Consider the following 12,674-nt stretch of genomic DNA (forward strand, 5'->3'; position numbering starts at 1 on the left):
GTACCGCATATGTTCATTTTTCTGCAATTCTTGCACAATACAAAATTTCTGAAGAAAGCATACGAGCCAGGAAACCAAGTCGAAAAACCAATCTTGCAGTATGAAGTTTTTAATTACTACCCAAAATGCTGTAATGGGATAAGTTTCTACACACATTCGTATTTACACTATTGCACTGTGCCAACGTTTTCCTGAAGAAAGCACAGGGGCCAGAAAACCATCAATATTCCTTACCTAGAGCAGTGGCAAATAGGCCACTATGTGTACCGAGTGCATCCCTTACAACATTACAGGAGTACAGACATAAAATTTCGGTTGTTTTGTACTTTATAATGATGCGCAAGACATTGCTATACATGTATCACCACGTGATATTCGCCTACGACTGCTAAATAATTTAAAATTGAATTTCTTCCCTCACTTCTTTCAGTTTAAATAGCTGAGCGATGGCTATGACGTCAAAGGTCAGTGTAGGTCACGTGAGGCATGAAGAAGACTGCAATATAATTGCTGCTTCTTCATTTTGTTTTAATCCCAGCTCTTCAGAAAGGCTGACATTAGTGTTGTAGTGATTTAATATGACAAAGCAGAGATTATAACGCAGTTTTTTATGCCTCTTCATAGCAATCACTTGTCTGCCAAAACTCAAACAATTTGTTGTGCTTCGAGTGATCTTGATTAGAGCAACAATGATTGAAATCATGCGTTCTTGGTAAAGGTGAGCTGACTCATTTCACACGCAATTTATGCAGTAGTATATGTGACACAATTATATTAGCACATGCAATCAGATAAACTTTGGGACATGCCAGAATTAAGGATCATCAGGAGGTGGCAGACTGCTGCTGATGGCTTTGTGGACAGCCAAGATTCCCTAAAGATTATCTTCTTCATTCATTTGCATTATACAAATGAATTTTCCATGCATTCCTAGCATATCTATGCATAGCGTGGTATTGGCCATTTCACCTAGGGTTTGCCAGTGCAAGATAACGCAGGCATTCAGGAGATATAGCAGATATCTTTTAGTAGCAGATATGGGTTTTCGAGACATGAGAAGTAAGCCATGATACATGCAAATGTGCATTGATGATAATGCGTTGCTTTGAGGCCTAGGAGTGTAAATGATGCCAGTGTACACCTCGGTGAACTGTTTCAATGCTTGAGACAAGTGTGTGGATGTTGGCAGGTTTTTGTGCGTACATGCTGTTGCTGCCTTGCACCACTTTACCTGCTGCATCTTGTCTGACCTAGCATAAGTCACAATGCTGGCTAATGAATTTTAGCATGTTTTATGTTTACCACATCTCCTGTCACTACGCATCCAAAGGACTGCTGCGAACAGTTTGCACAAACATTTTTAATGTGGTCCATGCATGGTTGCTGTTCTCATGAATTATCCAGGCCACAGTCACCTGCAGCTAATGATGCAAGACACAGATATAGCTGCAAAACCTAATTAATGAGCCTGACTTGAGGCAGCAAACCTTATGGGTCATGTCTCATTGCATTCTTTTAGCCTTTGCTATCACAGGAACTGCTCTACAACAAAAAATGTTGCGTTAGAATAACAAACAACCGAATGAATTCCCATAAATAGTTTGTTAGGTGCATGATGGCAAGGGTAACACACAATCAATGCCGCGATTAATAAAGTTCTAGCGAAATGCTTTTGACATACACGAGTTTGTTGGAGCTCTTGCCATGACACACTTATCACAACCAGGTAGGCACGACTACGAAGTCCAACATCACACGACATTTAGACGGCAGCTCGTTTTTTTCACGTTGCACTCGCAGCTCGCTCCGCCAGAGTAATGTTTGCAAGGAAGGCAGTGTTATTGCTGTTTTGATAAAACTCTCCCAGCCTTTTCGATTTTAACTGTACGCAGTGTGCAGTTTCCGCAGTTATTCAGACTGGACCAAATTTCCTTGGAACAGGTACGTACATAACGTTTCCGTGCGACAGAAACGACAGGAACCAAAAATGTAACGCAAACAGAGCACCGGAAACGCGTTTTAGTGAACGCAAGCAAGTCATCTTGACGTGCTTTCTTTTTCTAGAGCATAAGAGGCACGGTCGCTTTGGATCAGGCAAATTAAATTGTAACAGAACTGCTTGCCTGCTAAACTTATAGACGCCAGGCAGCAAAGTTAGATTGCACACAGCGTTTCGGCTCTTACATGCAACATATCGTGCTGCGACGCACGCAGTGCTAGCCTGGCACCCATGCACATGAAAAACGGTGGACAGCCGCAAAAGCCGAAGTGCAAACGACGCCACTGATCGCATACAGCCGCACACATTAAGAAACCTTTCAGCAGCAGGATATAAAAGCTTTATAGATTGCACTGGCAGCTAGCGGGAACTTCCGTCACACATTTGTTTACGCCACGCAACCCCGCCGCCCGCACAGATTCAAATCCGGCGCGGATGTGATCGACAAATGTCGAGTTAAAATTCTTTTACCGCGCGCACGTACGCATCAACCTACTAAGCAGGGGCTGCAGACGCTCTCACAACAGTCATGTAACAGTTTTCAACGTCCGGTGAAGAAAAAATAACGTAGTTTCCCTCTTTTTTAAATGGATTACTCGCAGACGAACCGGCCGGCACATATGAGCAGTCACGTGGTACTCACGTGACCATTTCAGACACGACCTCTGTCCCATGATGCTTTGCAAGGCATTCTGGCAGCGGCTGTTCGCTCAGTTGCGTGAACTCCCTGTGATGATGTGCTTTCTTTCTGTAGAAATTGGATTAGGAAGCCTTTAAGCAGGTACGTTTTCTTGCATAAGCCTGCATCGGCAGCTAATTGATTTATGCGGCCACTTTTAGTGTTGGCTGAAGCGATCGACATGCGGCAAAGAAGTTAGTCGTTTGGCGGACAACGGGGGGACTCACGCAAATTTCTCGGCTATCACCACACCCAGAGGAGTAAAGGAAGCTTGAGAGTACGGCGGTGAGGGTTGATTGGGTATCTGTGACGAGGTGTTCAGAACTAGGGTTTGTTTTTTTTCTTTGTTTTCCTCATTTCTCCGAAAGGCTGGAGCACTTTGTGGATTGTCCGGCGGACGCCAATTGTGAGTGCGGCACCACGGAGTCGTCGGAGTGACAAACTGGACGGCGGGTGTTCAGAGGAGTTCGCGATCATGATGGCGTGTTGCATTAGTGAAGAAGCGAAAGAACAGAGAAGAATCAATCAAGAGATCGAGCGACAACTACGAAAGGATAAGCGTGATGCCCGACGGGAGCTCAAGCTCCTTCTGCTCGGTAAGTTGCACGGATTGCATGCTGCGCGCGGACCTACTACAGGGGAATTACATGACAGGCTCTCCGTATGAGCGGCCATGTTGATTTAGGCCTAAACGCTGGCCGGTACTAAGCCTATTACGGACCTCTGAGTATCGAAAACTTCCTGCATCTCTCCGGCCGATCGCGCCACGATTCGTGCGAAACAGTTGGACGGAGTGTCGTGCACGTGAGAAATGCGACAAAGCCCTTCAGGAGACAGCCTGTGGCTCTACCGGTGTGCTCTCGCGAGCGCCTCGTATAGCCGATGGTTAGAAGCGCTGCGCCGGCTGCAACGCTCACAGGCACGATCATTTCGCGTTGTTTTCGTGCTGCTTTCGCCTTTGGAACGTAACATGTGCCGGTCGGAAATCCGTAGCGTTTCCGACTGCAGTGGCGAGTACCGAAAGGTTTTCGGCAACTGCGGTCACGCCTCCAGTGCGAAGTGCTGATTTCGGTTCGGCGGTGAATTTTTTTTTGTTTGTTTCTAACTTTTTTGCGAGGTTGTAGCCTAGCTGAATGAATGTTGGAGGAAAGAGCAGTAGATTCTCTCCGAGAAGAATCGTCGCCGACGTACGATCGGGCCTCTCATTGCGCGAACGTCGGGAACTCGCTCCACTTGCACGATTATGTGGCAGGGTTAGGAACGAAATAGGTGCGTGCATTTTGTCTGGGCGTCGCTATTTTGGTCCGAAATCCCGTTGGAGCGTCGGGCAGCACGTGGGAGCGGCGATATTTTTCTATTTCGAGAAAAGCGCACGAGCCAGTCGAGTAGGCGGGGCAGGCGCCTTGGCACGCGCGGTCTCGTAAACAGCCGGACGCGGCCGAGAAAGGAAGAGAGGCGCACCGCCGGCGTTGAGGTTAAAGGTTTCAGATGAGTCCGCGATCGCGGTGACCTGGGGCTGCTTCTTATTTTTCCAAAGGCCGCTTTTTCGTGATTGTAGGTCTGGGCGGCGCTGTAATCGTCGATGTAGTAGTGGTCTTCCAACTTTTGACTGAGGCTACACATTCGCCTGCCTGCACTGCCGGCTAGGCCAGTGACCAAGTCCCTCTTGACGCAAATGCTCACGCTTGTCGAAGTCACCGTTGCTATCTTAAAGGAGGGTATGTCCTCGGTTATTGAGCGAGCACTGTGTGCCATTGTATGCTTATTGTAGTGATGATAACCATCATGTGAGTGGGAGATCTCTGGGATGGGTGACGAAAGCACGACCTGCTTTAATGTTTTTAACCTGCCAATTTTCACACATGTAGAGCATCTTGGCAGTTCTTGCTCGCTTTAAGCCCTGTGGTGCTCTCATGGTACAACTTTTATGCTGCTGTATAAAAATGTTACCGTAAATGGCATGCGCAAAACATAACTGTGTTATTTGTGAGCACTGTTGTGTCATTGCGTTCAGTGCTTGTGTAGCGCAATAGCATTTGTTTTTCTTGTTCTGTTACCTACTAAACCATCTGGTTGCTCTAAGCAGCACCGGGTGCGTGGCAGGGGAAGTGTGGGATTGTAACGCAGTTGTTATACGAGTGGCATTTTATGTCACCAGGTGGGGAATAGGGCAGTTAAATTTGCTATGCCATGGACTAAGGTGCTGGTTACTGCATGTTTCCGTGTTTGCGTGCTACAAATTATTCTGAAAGCAGCACAACTGTTGTGCTGTGCTTTTTATTCAGGAGGAAAAGTTTTAGCTTTTTGGATACCCCCTGCAGCTTCCCTCCTGTGCCAGGGAGCTGTGTTGTGCTGCTAAATAGTTTAATGCAAAAAGAAGCAGTCTACAAGTCCGGTTTGAGGCAAAATTTAGTCTGACTAGTCAGCATGAAAACAGTCCTCGGAAGTCTCACTACTTGGGGTCATCAGTATACTGTCGCTGTTATCACCATTTAGGTGCAGTAGATGAAAAATCAATGTTTGTGATGTCTTCGTACTACATTTTTTATGCTAGACGTTCAGTACAAAGTATACTGTAGTTCAGTCAGTTGGGAGAAAATTGGTGCATGCAAATTGTTTAGTCTGGGCATCTGAATTTCAGTCATGTTTGTTCTCTCTGCTTTGTGGCAAACATTGGGCAGAGGACACTCATGACATGCTTGCGTGTTTCTTGAATTTGTATGACATATCAGCTGAAATGTGCCGCAAGAAGTTTCATATGCGTGTGTTGACCTTTAGGCAGCTTCAGAAGCGTGTTGTAAGCCGCAACAACTGTGCTGCATCACTTCGAGCCGGGGATTAGCAAGCGGACATGCAACTGTTATGAAACCTCTTGAAAGACTGCTTATTGTTTTGAAACATCAACTCTCGGACTGTACGTGTTGTGAAGATTTTGTAATATGATGAGCAGCTACATTTTGAAGGCATACTAAAACTAAATATTGCATCTGATTCAGGCAGCTGTTATTTTCATCGCTTCCTATGCGGCGTTTCTGCTTCATTATCTTGTCTGCAGGATGCACAAGTATAGCACATATCTCTCTGGTAGAATCTGTGACACCCCTGCCTTGTAGGGTCTTATTATGCAATAGCATGGGAAGTACTCGTGTGACATCATCCACAAGGGTCGCTAGTGGCCGGCATTCGCCATATCAGTGGTCATGCGCGTGACCTGTGAAATGTGAGTGTATTTCATGTTACGTCGCTGATTGTGACCGAGTGGATGCGCCATAAACAGCACGAAACAGTAAAGAGCGTGCACACTGAAAAGGTTCTGCTTTGCGAAAACATTCACCTGTGGGGATGCGGAAGGCACCGGTGCGGTGTGCAGCGTACAGGTCTGCTACCGCATGCTGAATTCACTTATATCGAGGCCCACCTTGTGCCCAGCTTAAAGGTGCACTGAAGAGGAATCTAAACTCGTCTTTCTGCCGCGGGAACTCAATCTACACGTTCTGAGCATTCTTAGAAACTTCGATTTATGGACCTGTGTGGTCGATTTCCCTAATTAAATCGAATTAATGTCCGGCTCCCGCCTTTTTTTTTTAATTCTCCCTCGTACGGTGGGCGGAGTTGACCAACGCGCGGAGTAATACTTAGTAATCCGCAGAAGCAAATAGTCCGCGCGTATTTTTATTTCTGCGGGCTTGTTTTGCGGCTATATTATCTGCGAATGAAACTATTTATTCATGGAAACCTAAAAAACAACATAAAGCAAAAGCAAAGCCTCCACAGAGCTGGCTGAAAGGCACTCCACGCGTTGGTCGACTCCGCCCACCGTACGAGGGAGAATTCAAAAATAAAGGCGGGAGCCGGGCATTAATTCGATTTAATTAGAAAAATTGGCCACACAGGGCAATAAGTCAATGTTTCTAAGAATGCTCGGAACGTGTAGATCGAGTTCCCGCGGCAAAAAGGCGAGTTCAGATTCCTCTTCAGTGCACCTTTAAGTTTGCCAACAGACCAAGAAATTTAAACATTGCTTGACAAGCGAGCGAGCCCAAGAGCCGTGCTGATGGCCGAAGTGTCATTTTTGGAGAGGTAATTAAACGTTTCTATTCATTCAACTAGCTCAACTTGTCACCTCTATGTGCTGAAAGTGATGTGTTACTACTGAATCTAGCGGAATCACTGCGCATCGCGTTGCTGCTAACCGGCCTAGATTCCAGGTCTTGCGCATTCGAAGCAGCGCTACATTCCTACAGTGAAAAGTGCAAAGCATTCTCGCTGGGTCTGCCATATGTGCTGCGAGCGCATGACAGTATTCTGTTACGTAAATAAAGCAGCTATGACGCTTTGCCTTTCTGCTGAAGCACTGTACGTGAAGCGTCAGCAGTTCGCAGACTACAGCCGCTGGAAATGCCAGTTTTAGAAGGCAGTTTTGGAACTTGGGTAATTTATCATGTGAACTTTATCTACGATCTATGCGCAGTTTGATAACTAGCTAGAGAGCTCGGCACTAACATGTGTACAGTTATGGACAGATGTTTATGTGGTGCGGAGCCTCGGAGAGTATTTGTACTTGGCATCACTAGCCATTCAACTGGTATTCATTCCATCTGGGGGAGCAGGCGTGGAGCTTCATGCTTCTATGCTTTTAATTGACTGGGTTTACCTGACCGTGCAAAATTACATTTCCACGAGCCTGCCTCTAGCAGACTTTTTTGTCTGTGACTGCGCTTAGGATTGCATGCAATGAAAACGTTGATTGGTAAACTTTATTACTCTTACAATAAAGCGTACACTGCTATATATGCTCTGAACTGGACCTCACCATTATAGGTGCACTTCTTGAATAGCAGCGAAGTGCTTACTTCACCGTCATTGTAGACACTCATAGTGTAGACATGAATTTCAGCACAGAAATTTGGCTGACTCTTAGTGTGCGTTTACATCACAAACAGATTTCAAAGCTCACACTTGCCCAGTGTGCATGCATGTTCTGTGAATGTTGAAAACCAAAAATCTCGCCCACCGTATCCCTCCGATTGCCCTTCATAATGGCATTGAGACGACCATGGGCCAGCCTTCATAGACGGTTGTCATGCCGCTCTCAAAACATTGGTGTTTTCTTTGAAAAAGCCCCTCCCTGCAATGGACTTAGAAGTGTTGCTGTGCAGGCCGTGCCACGCAATAAGCATATCGTCATTCGTGCTGTATGTCCACCATCTATTTCAAAACATGCTGACAAATGCCGCTGTGATTGGCCTTGCTAGAAGGAGGCAATAGGCTGGACAGGTGCTCCTGAATGTACTAAGGGGGCTCTGCGGCTGTTTTCCAACCCGTCGCCTACCACGGTTCGCTCATTGATTTTCATCTGGGAACTGTTTTGATCACTGTAGGACTGGTAGGGAAATAGGAAAGGTGCACTGCAAGTATTGTCAAGTTAAGAGAATGCCACCCAGTTGGCCTGTGCGAAGTCTCCATGCACAGTACCTTCAGACGCACAAGCCATACACAAGCTCTCTCAAGGTCATTCATGCTCTTTCCGAACTGCGAGGCCACCGTAAGTGTGACGTGTGGCAAAGTGGTGTTCATGGCAAATGGTGGTGCCACCTGCTAAGTGTTGTAACTGAGATCTGTCAGATAAAGTGTTCTCCTAATCAATGGGAAAAGCATTTTTGTTTTTGTTTGTTTTGTGCAATTCTCCAAGTCATGGATGCTTGTCATAAACATGACTAGTGATGTAAGGAAATCAGGTATCTCATTGGAAATTTTTGCATTAATTCAGTCATCATTTTATGCAGAAAACAAGACTGATAGTGTTCCCCGAAGTTAATTTAACTGTCTAGGGTAGCTTTTTCTTTTCGTTGGTTCTTCTGAGTGTCCCCTTAATAGCATATCCGAGGGGAATGAATCCATGGCTACACGTGGATTTGGAGGGCCTCAAAGATGCTGTTAAAATGCAGTACACTTTGGTGGGCATTGTTTAATCATGGGAATAAAACACTTTATTAGCAATCTTTCTTTTGCCACTATTTCTTTAGAATAATGACAGAACATTGTGCTGGCGTGGCAACTTCTAAATCCAGATTGACCCAAAAAGAAGCATAACAGTTGTGGAACCAAATTTTCGACAGAGTCCGAATTGTTTGTGGGTCTAAGCCGTTATGAATTTTAAGCTGTTAGCAGAAATAGTGAAATTTGGATAGTTTACAGTAGTCAATGTGTGTTTTGTTGAAGAGATCAGCAGGGGCCTCTTTTCTGTGCTGCTGCTGTCGTACCCTCGAGGGGTGAAGTTGTTTTGAAGGTTTTCATGTCACCCACCTTCTCAAGTGTATTTTTTTGGCTGGCGTTGCTTTCTGCAGGCACAGGAGAGTCGGGAAAGAGCACCTTCATCAAGCAGATGCGAATCATCCACGGCCATGGCTACAATGACGAGGACAAAAAGGGCTTCATCAAGCTTGTCTATCAGAACATCTTCATGGCAATGCAGAGCATGGTCAAGGCCCGGGAAATGCTGAAGATCCCCTTCCACGATCCGACAAACCAGGTGCGCCCCTCTCTTTCGAGATTTATAGGCGACTGAATGGTAATGCTCTTATGATTTCTGTGCTCTGGCAAAGCATGAAGAAAGAACACACACAAGGGTGAGGGTAAAAGTGCATTTAACCGAGGAGCCAGTGTGTGGGTTGGCTTCTTGAGGAGTGTTACTGGAAGTGTTACGGTGGTGTGGACCCATAACACATTGTTCAGTGGGCTTCGGGGCATGTCAGGTTAGAGCACTTTCCAAGCAGGTGGTTGAACAGAGGCCACTGGAGTTGGCGTGCTGGGTTGACATTAGCTTGTTGTCTCATATGAAGGCTGTTTAGTCAAAGTGAGGAAGCATAGACAGCTCAACTCAGTGTTGTCGATTTTGGGTTGAGCTATCCAGGATGAGCTATCTTTCACTTGAATTGAGAATGTGTGGCAGCAGGAAACAGAAGGTTTGTCTGTTGAGCACCCTGTTGTCGGATTACTGGTTTGATTGGGATCCCTGACCTCAACTAAACTGAACCGCTGTTGCGCTTAACGGATGTTGGCGCTGCTTTGCAACACTGCCAACCAAGCATTCAGTTAAACTTCCTATCAGCTGAGCTGGCATTGAAAATAGCAGTGTAACGGGTATAGGGATCCCACTCTGCTCTCCACCGGAGACACCATTATCTTTGGTTAGCAGGTTGTCACCACTTTTCAAAAGGACCCTGCAACACAACACTTTTTGAATGTTGTAAATAAATTTTCCCAGGCGTAAGATAGTGTTGTCGCAAACATCTCAGCTAAATATTACATACACCTCTTCACACAGCAGAGAATGTAAAGTTAAGCTCGAAAGCTGCTTGCTTTTTATTCCACTTCTTAAAACAACTTGCACCCTCTTTGTGTAATGCATCTGCATGTGTAGGCTTCGAAATGGGTATTTGTCAGATATCTTTAGGGGTTACTTGGGTGTTATGCAGTAGCTAAAGTGGAATAGGAACTAAAATAATGAATTTGTGAAGCACAGATGGGCAGCATCTGTTTCCTGGCCAGTCCCATATGACACGACCATGCTCCGTTTCACACTTCGCGTGCAGCATTATGGAAGCTACGCAAGTTGGGCAATGAATCACTTCTCTCTGCCATGAATCACTTCTCAAAGCCTTGGTAAAGGTTTTCTTGAAAACACCTAGCGGCATAAACAGCATGCTTGGCATTCCAAATTGTGGACAAGTCGGGTGTTCAGTTATTAAGGCGGAAGCCTTTAATATCTCATCGTTGTAAGCAGCAGTTGTCGACAGAAAATGTCACGCTTTTCAATTGGTGGAAACGGTCGTGACGTCACAGTGCGCGAATTTCAAACGGGGCCAATTGTACTTTGCCTAATAACCATGCAACCAATTGAAGGGATCGTATAGTGATGCTCCAATTAAGTGGGACTGAGCTTAGTTAATTGCTTAATTACCCAATTAGCCTAGTTAGCTGTACTAGTCAGGCCATATAAATAAATAAAACCGATTAAGAAATTGGTCGAGCTCAGGAATCGAACCCCAGTCTTCGGCGTGAGAGACGAGCATGCTATCCACTCCGCCAAGCCAGCTCGATGGTTTGGAATGAACAAAGGCTCGTCTAGTGAATACGGTGTCTTCACTCACTCTCATCCTCCTCCATTCCCTTCCCGCGAGGTTTAGGTGTCCACCGACGAATGAGAGACAGATACATTTCCTTTCCTCAAAAACCAATTTACTGACGAGCGAGGCGTAGAACCGAATGGGCGATGGCGTTCTATGGACACCTTGGCAGCGTTGCAAGACGCTGTCGCGTTCCACTCTTAGGGGTATCAGTGACCACACTTTAGGTCAAAAAAGTGCCCCCCTGAATTTTGTGAGACAGTTACTGCGTAATTTCCTTTCCTCAAATACAATTTTCATTTTCTTCATTACGGCTCCTCTTTATCTATCTTCTTTCACTCCCACTTCCTCCCTTCCTCTATGGTGCGGTTCAGGTGTCCACCGAGATGACAGAGAATTACTGCGCCATTTCCTTTCCTCAAAAAGCGTTGCGTTCAAAGGGCAAGGCATCGCGCTGAACGGGTGGTGTTCCGTGGACTCCCTGGCAGCGCTAAGCGTAATTAATTAGCAGTTAATTCGTATTCAGGCATTAATCAGTAATTAACTATTAATTAGTGATTTGTCATCACTTAGTAATTAGTACTCAATTATATGTGACGCCACCGGTGCCACAGAAACAGCGAAGGTGGTGCGGAAAACTCGTCCGCCTCTACCCACTTTAGACAGTCAAAGTGCCCCCTGAATTTTTTTGGGCACTGATATTTACTGATGGTGAACTACTTTTTGTGCTTGAATGGAGTAAGGGCAAATAGGCATGCCAACTGTGTATCACTACGCCGCTTATCACTCTTGCTTTTTGAGGTCTCGGTGAAGGACAGCACGAACACCTGGTAAGAGGTGCAACGAAATCCAGGATGTTGCCAGCTTGAGCTTGTCACCACAAAAGATGTATTTTGGACATTGACAAACTACTCTTCAGGAGTGGAAGTAGCCAGCGCGAAGAGGTACCCTGAGAGGCACCCTAAGTATTAAATGTAGTATAGAAGCAGCTGTCTCATGAGAAAGGTAGAGAAGTGAAAGAACATGATGATGTCCACTCGGTTAGACTGATGAAGATGTGCCTTAACTTTGAGTACGTTGGGGATCATGAGAGAGAAGGAAAGGTGCAAAAATTGTGGGTGGATTTTGATTCCCGACAATGTTTCTACGCGGCAGATTAGAAAAATTCTTGCTGGTAGGGACTGGTGCAGCAGTCACACCTTCTTCGAAGAGTGTCTCAGGGCCCCTCGGTTGTTGATGTTACAGTCAAGTCCACTTATAACAATACTGGTTATAACAATATATCGGATATAACAATGGTCGATCATGGCACCATCAGCTTTGCCATGTGTTCTATGGTAAAATAAACTGCTTATAGCAATGCTCTCAAGGCACATTATTGGTTATAACAATTAAATCTGGTAATTGAGTGTCAACCATTACAGAAAAAGAAAAGAAATGCTACAACCACACCAGCAAAACCATGCTTACAACACAAAAGCGTGCATGTGTGGGGCCGACCAATGGACTAAGCTGGCGCAGCAACGCCACGAAAGCAAAAGAGGCAGGTGTCATCGCGTCAGGAGAGCTGCTGCATTGCTGCATTGGCTACGCACGCCATGCGTACCCCTAATCAGTCAGTGCAGCGCGCGTGCATGCAGCCAGCGCGGTTTTTCTCTTGTCAGCTGTCACCGCACCCTTGGTTCTGCATGCTTCTTGAATTTCCCATAAGAATAGCTTCCAAAAAGCCGGCTTGATTTTTGTGACGTGGAGGTGCGCAAAGCTCCTGGTGGCGCAGTGATGGCGGTGCTTTGGTCATCGGTGAACGGTGAACATTGTTCCGGTTCCCTGAAGTTCGATTTAACGAGCTTTTACAGGCATTAGAATA

At 45.8% G+C, this 12,674-nt stretch overlaps 1 protein-coding gene across 5 annotated transcripts in view; it reads left to right on the forward strand.

Moving 5' to 3' along the window:
- The first annotated feature begins 2,670 nt into the window (after positions 1–2,670).
- Galphaq (G protein alpha q subunit) overlaps positions 2,671–12,674 on the forward strand; it is a 47,299-nt gene continuing 37,295 nt past the window's right edge. For 3 of the 5 annotated variants that reach the window (XM_089548560.1, XM_089548559.1, XM_089548561.1), the window contains exons 1-2: positions 2,787–3,274; positions 9,026–9,210. In XM_089548560.1, coding sequence (XP_089404686.1) covers positions 3,154–3,274; positions 9,026–9,210 — 306 coding nt within the window. In that variant the 5' untranslated portion in view covers positions 2,787–3,153. The other 2 variants (XM_089548558.1, XM_089548557.1) reach the window with 2 other exon arrangements.

The sequence above is a fragment of the Amblyomma mixtum genome, chromosome 6 (genome assembly GCF_055824585.1).
Source record: "Amblyomma mixtum isolate Tamu chromosome 6, ASM5582458v1, whole genome shotgun sequence".
Lineage (NCBI taxonomy): Eukaryota > Metazoa > Arthropoda > Arachnida > Ixodida > Ixodidae > Amblyomma > Amblyomma mixtum.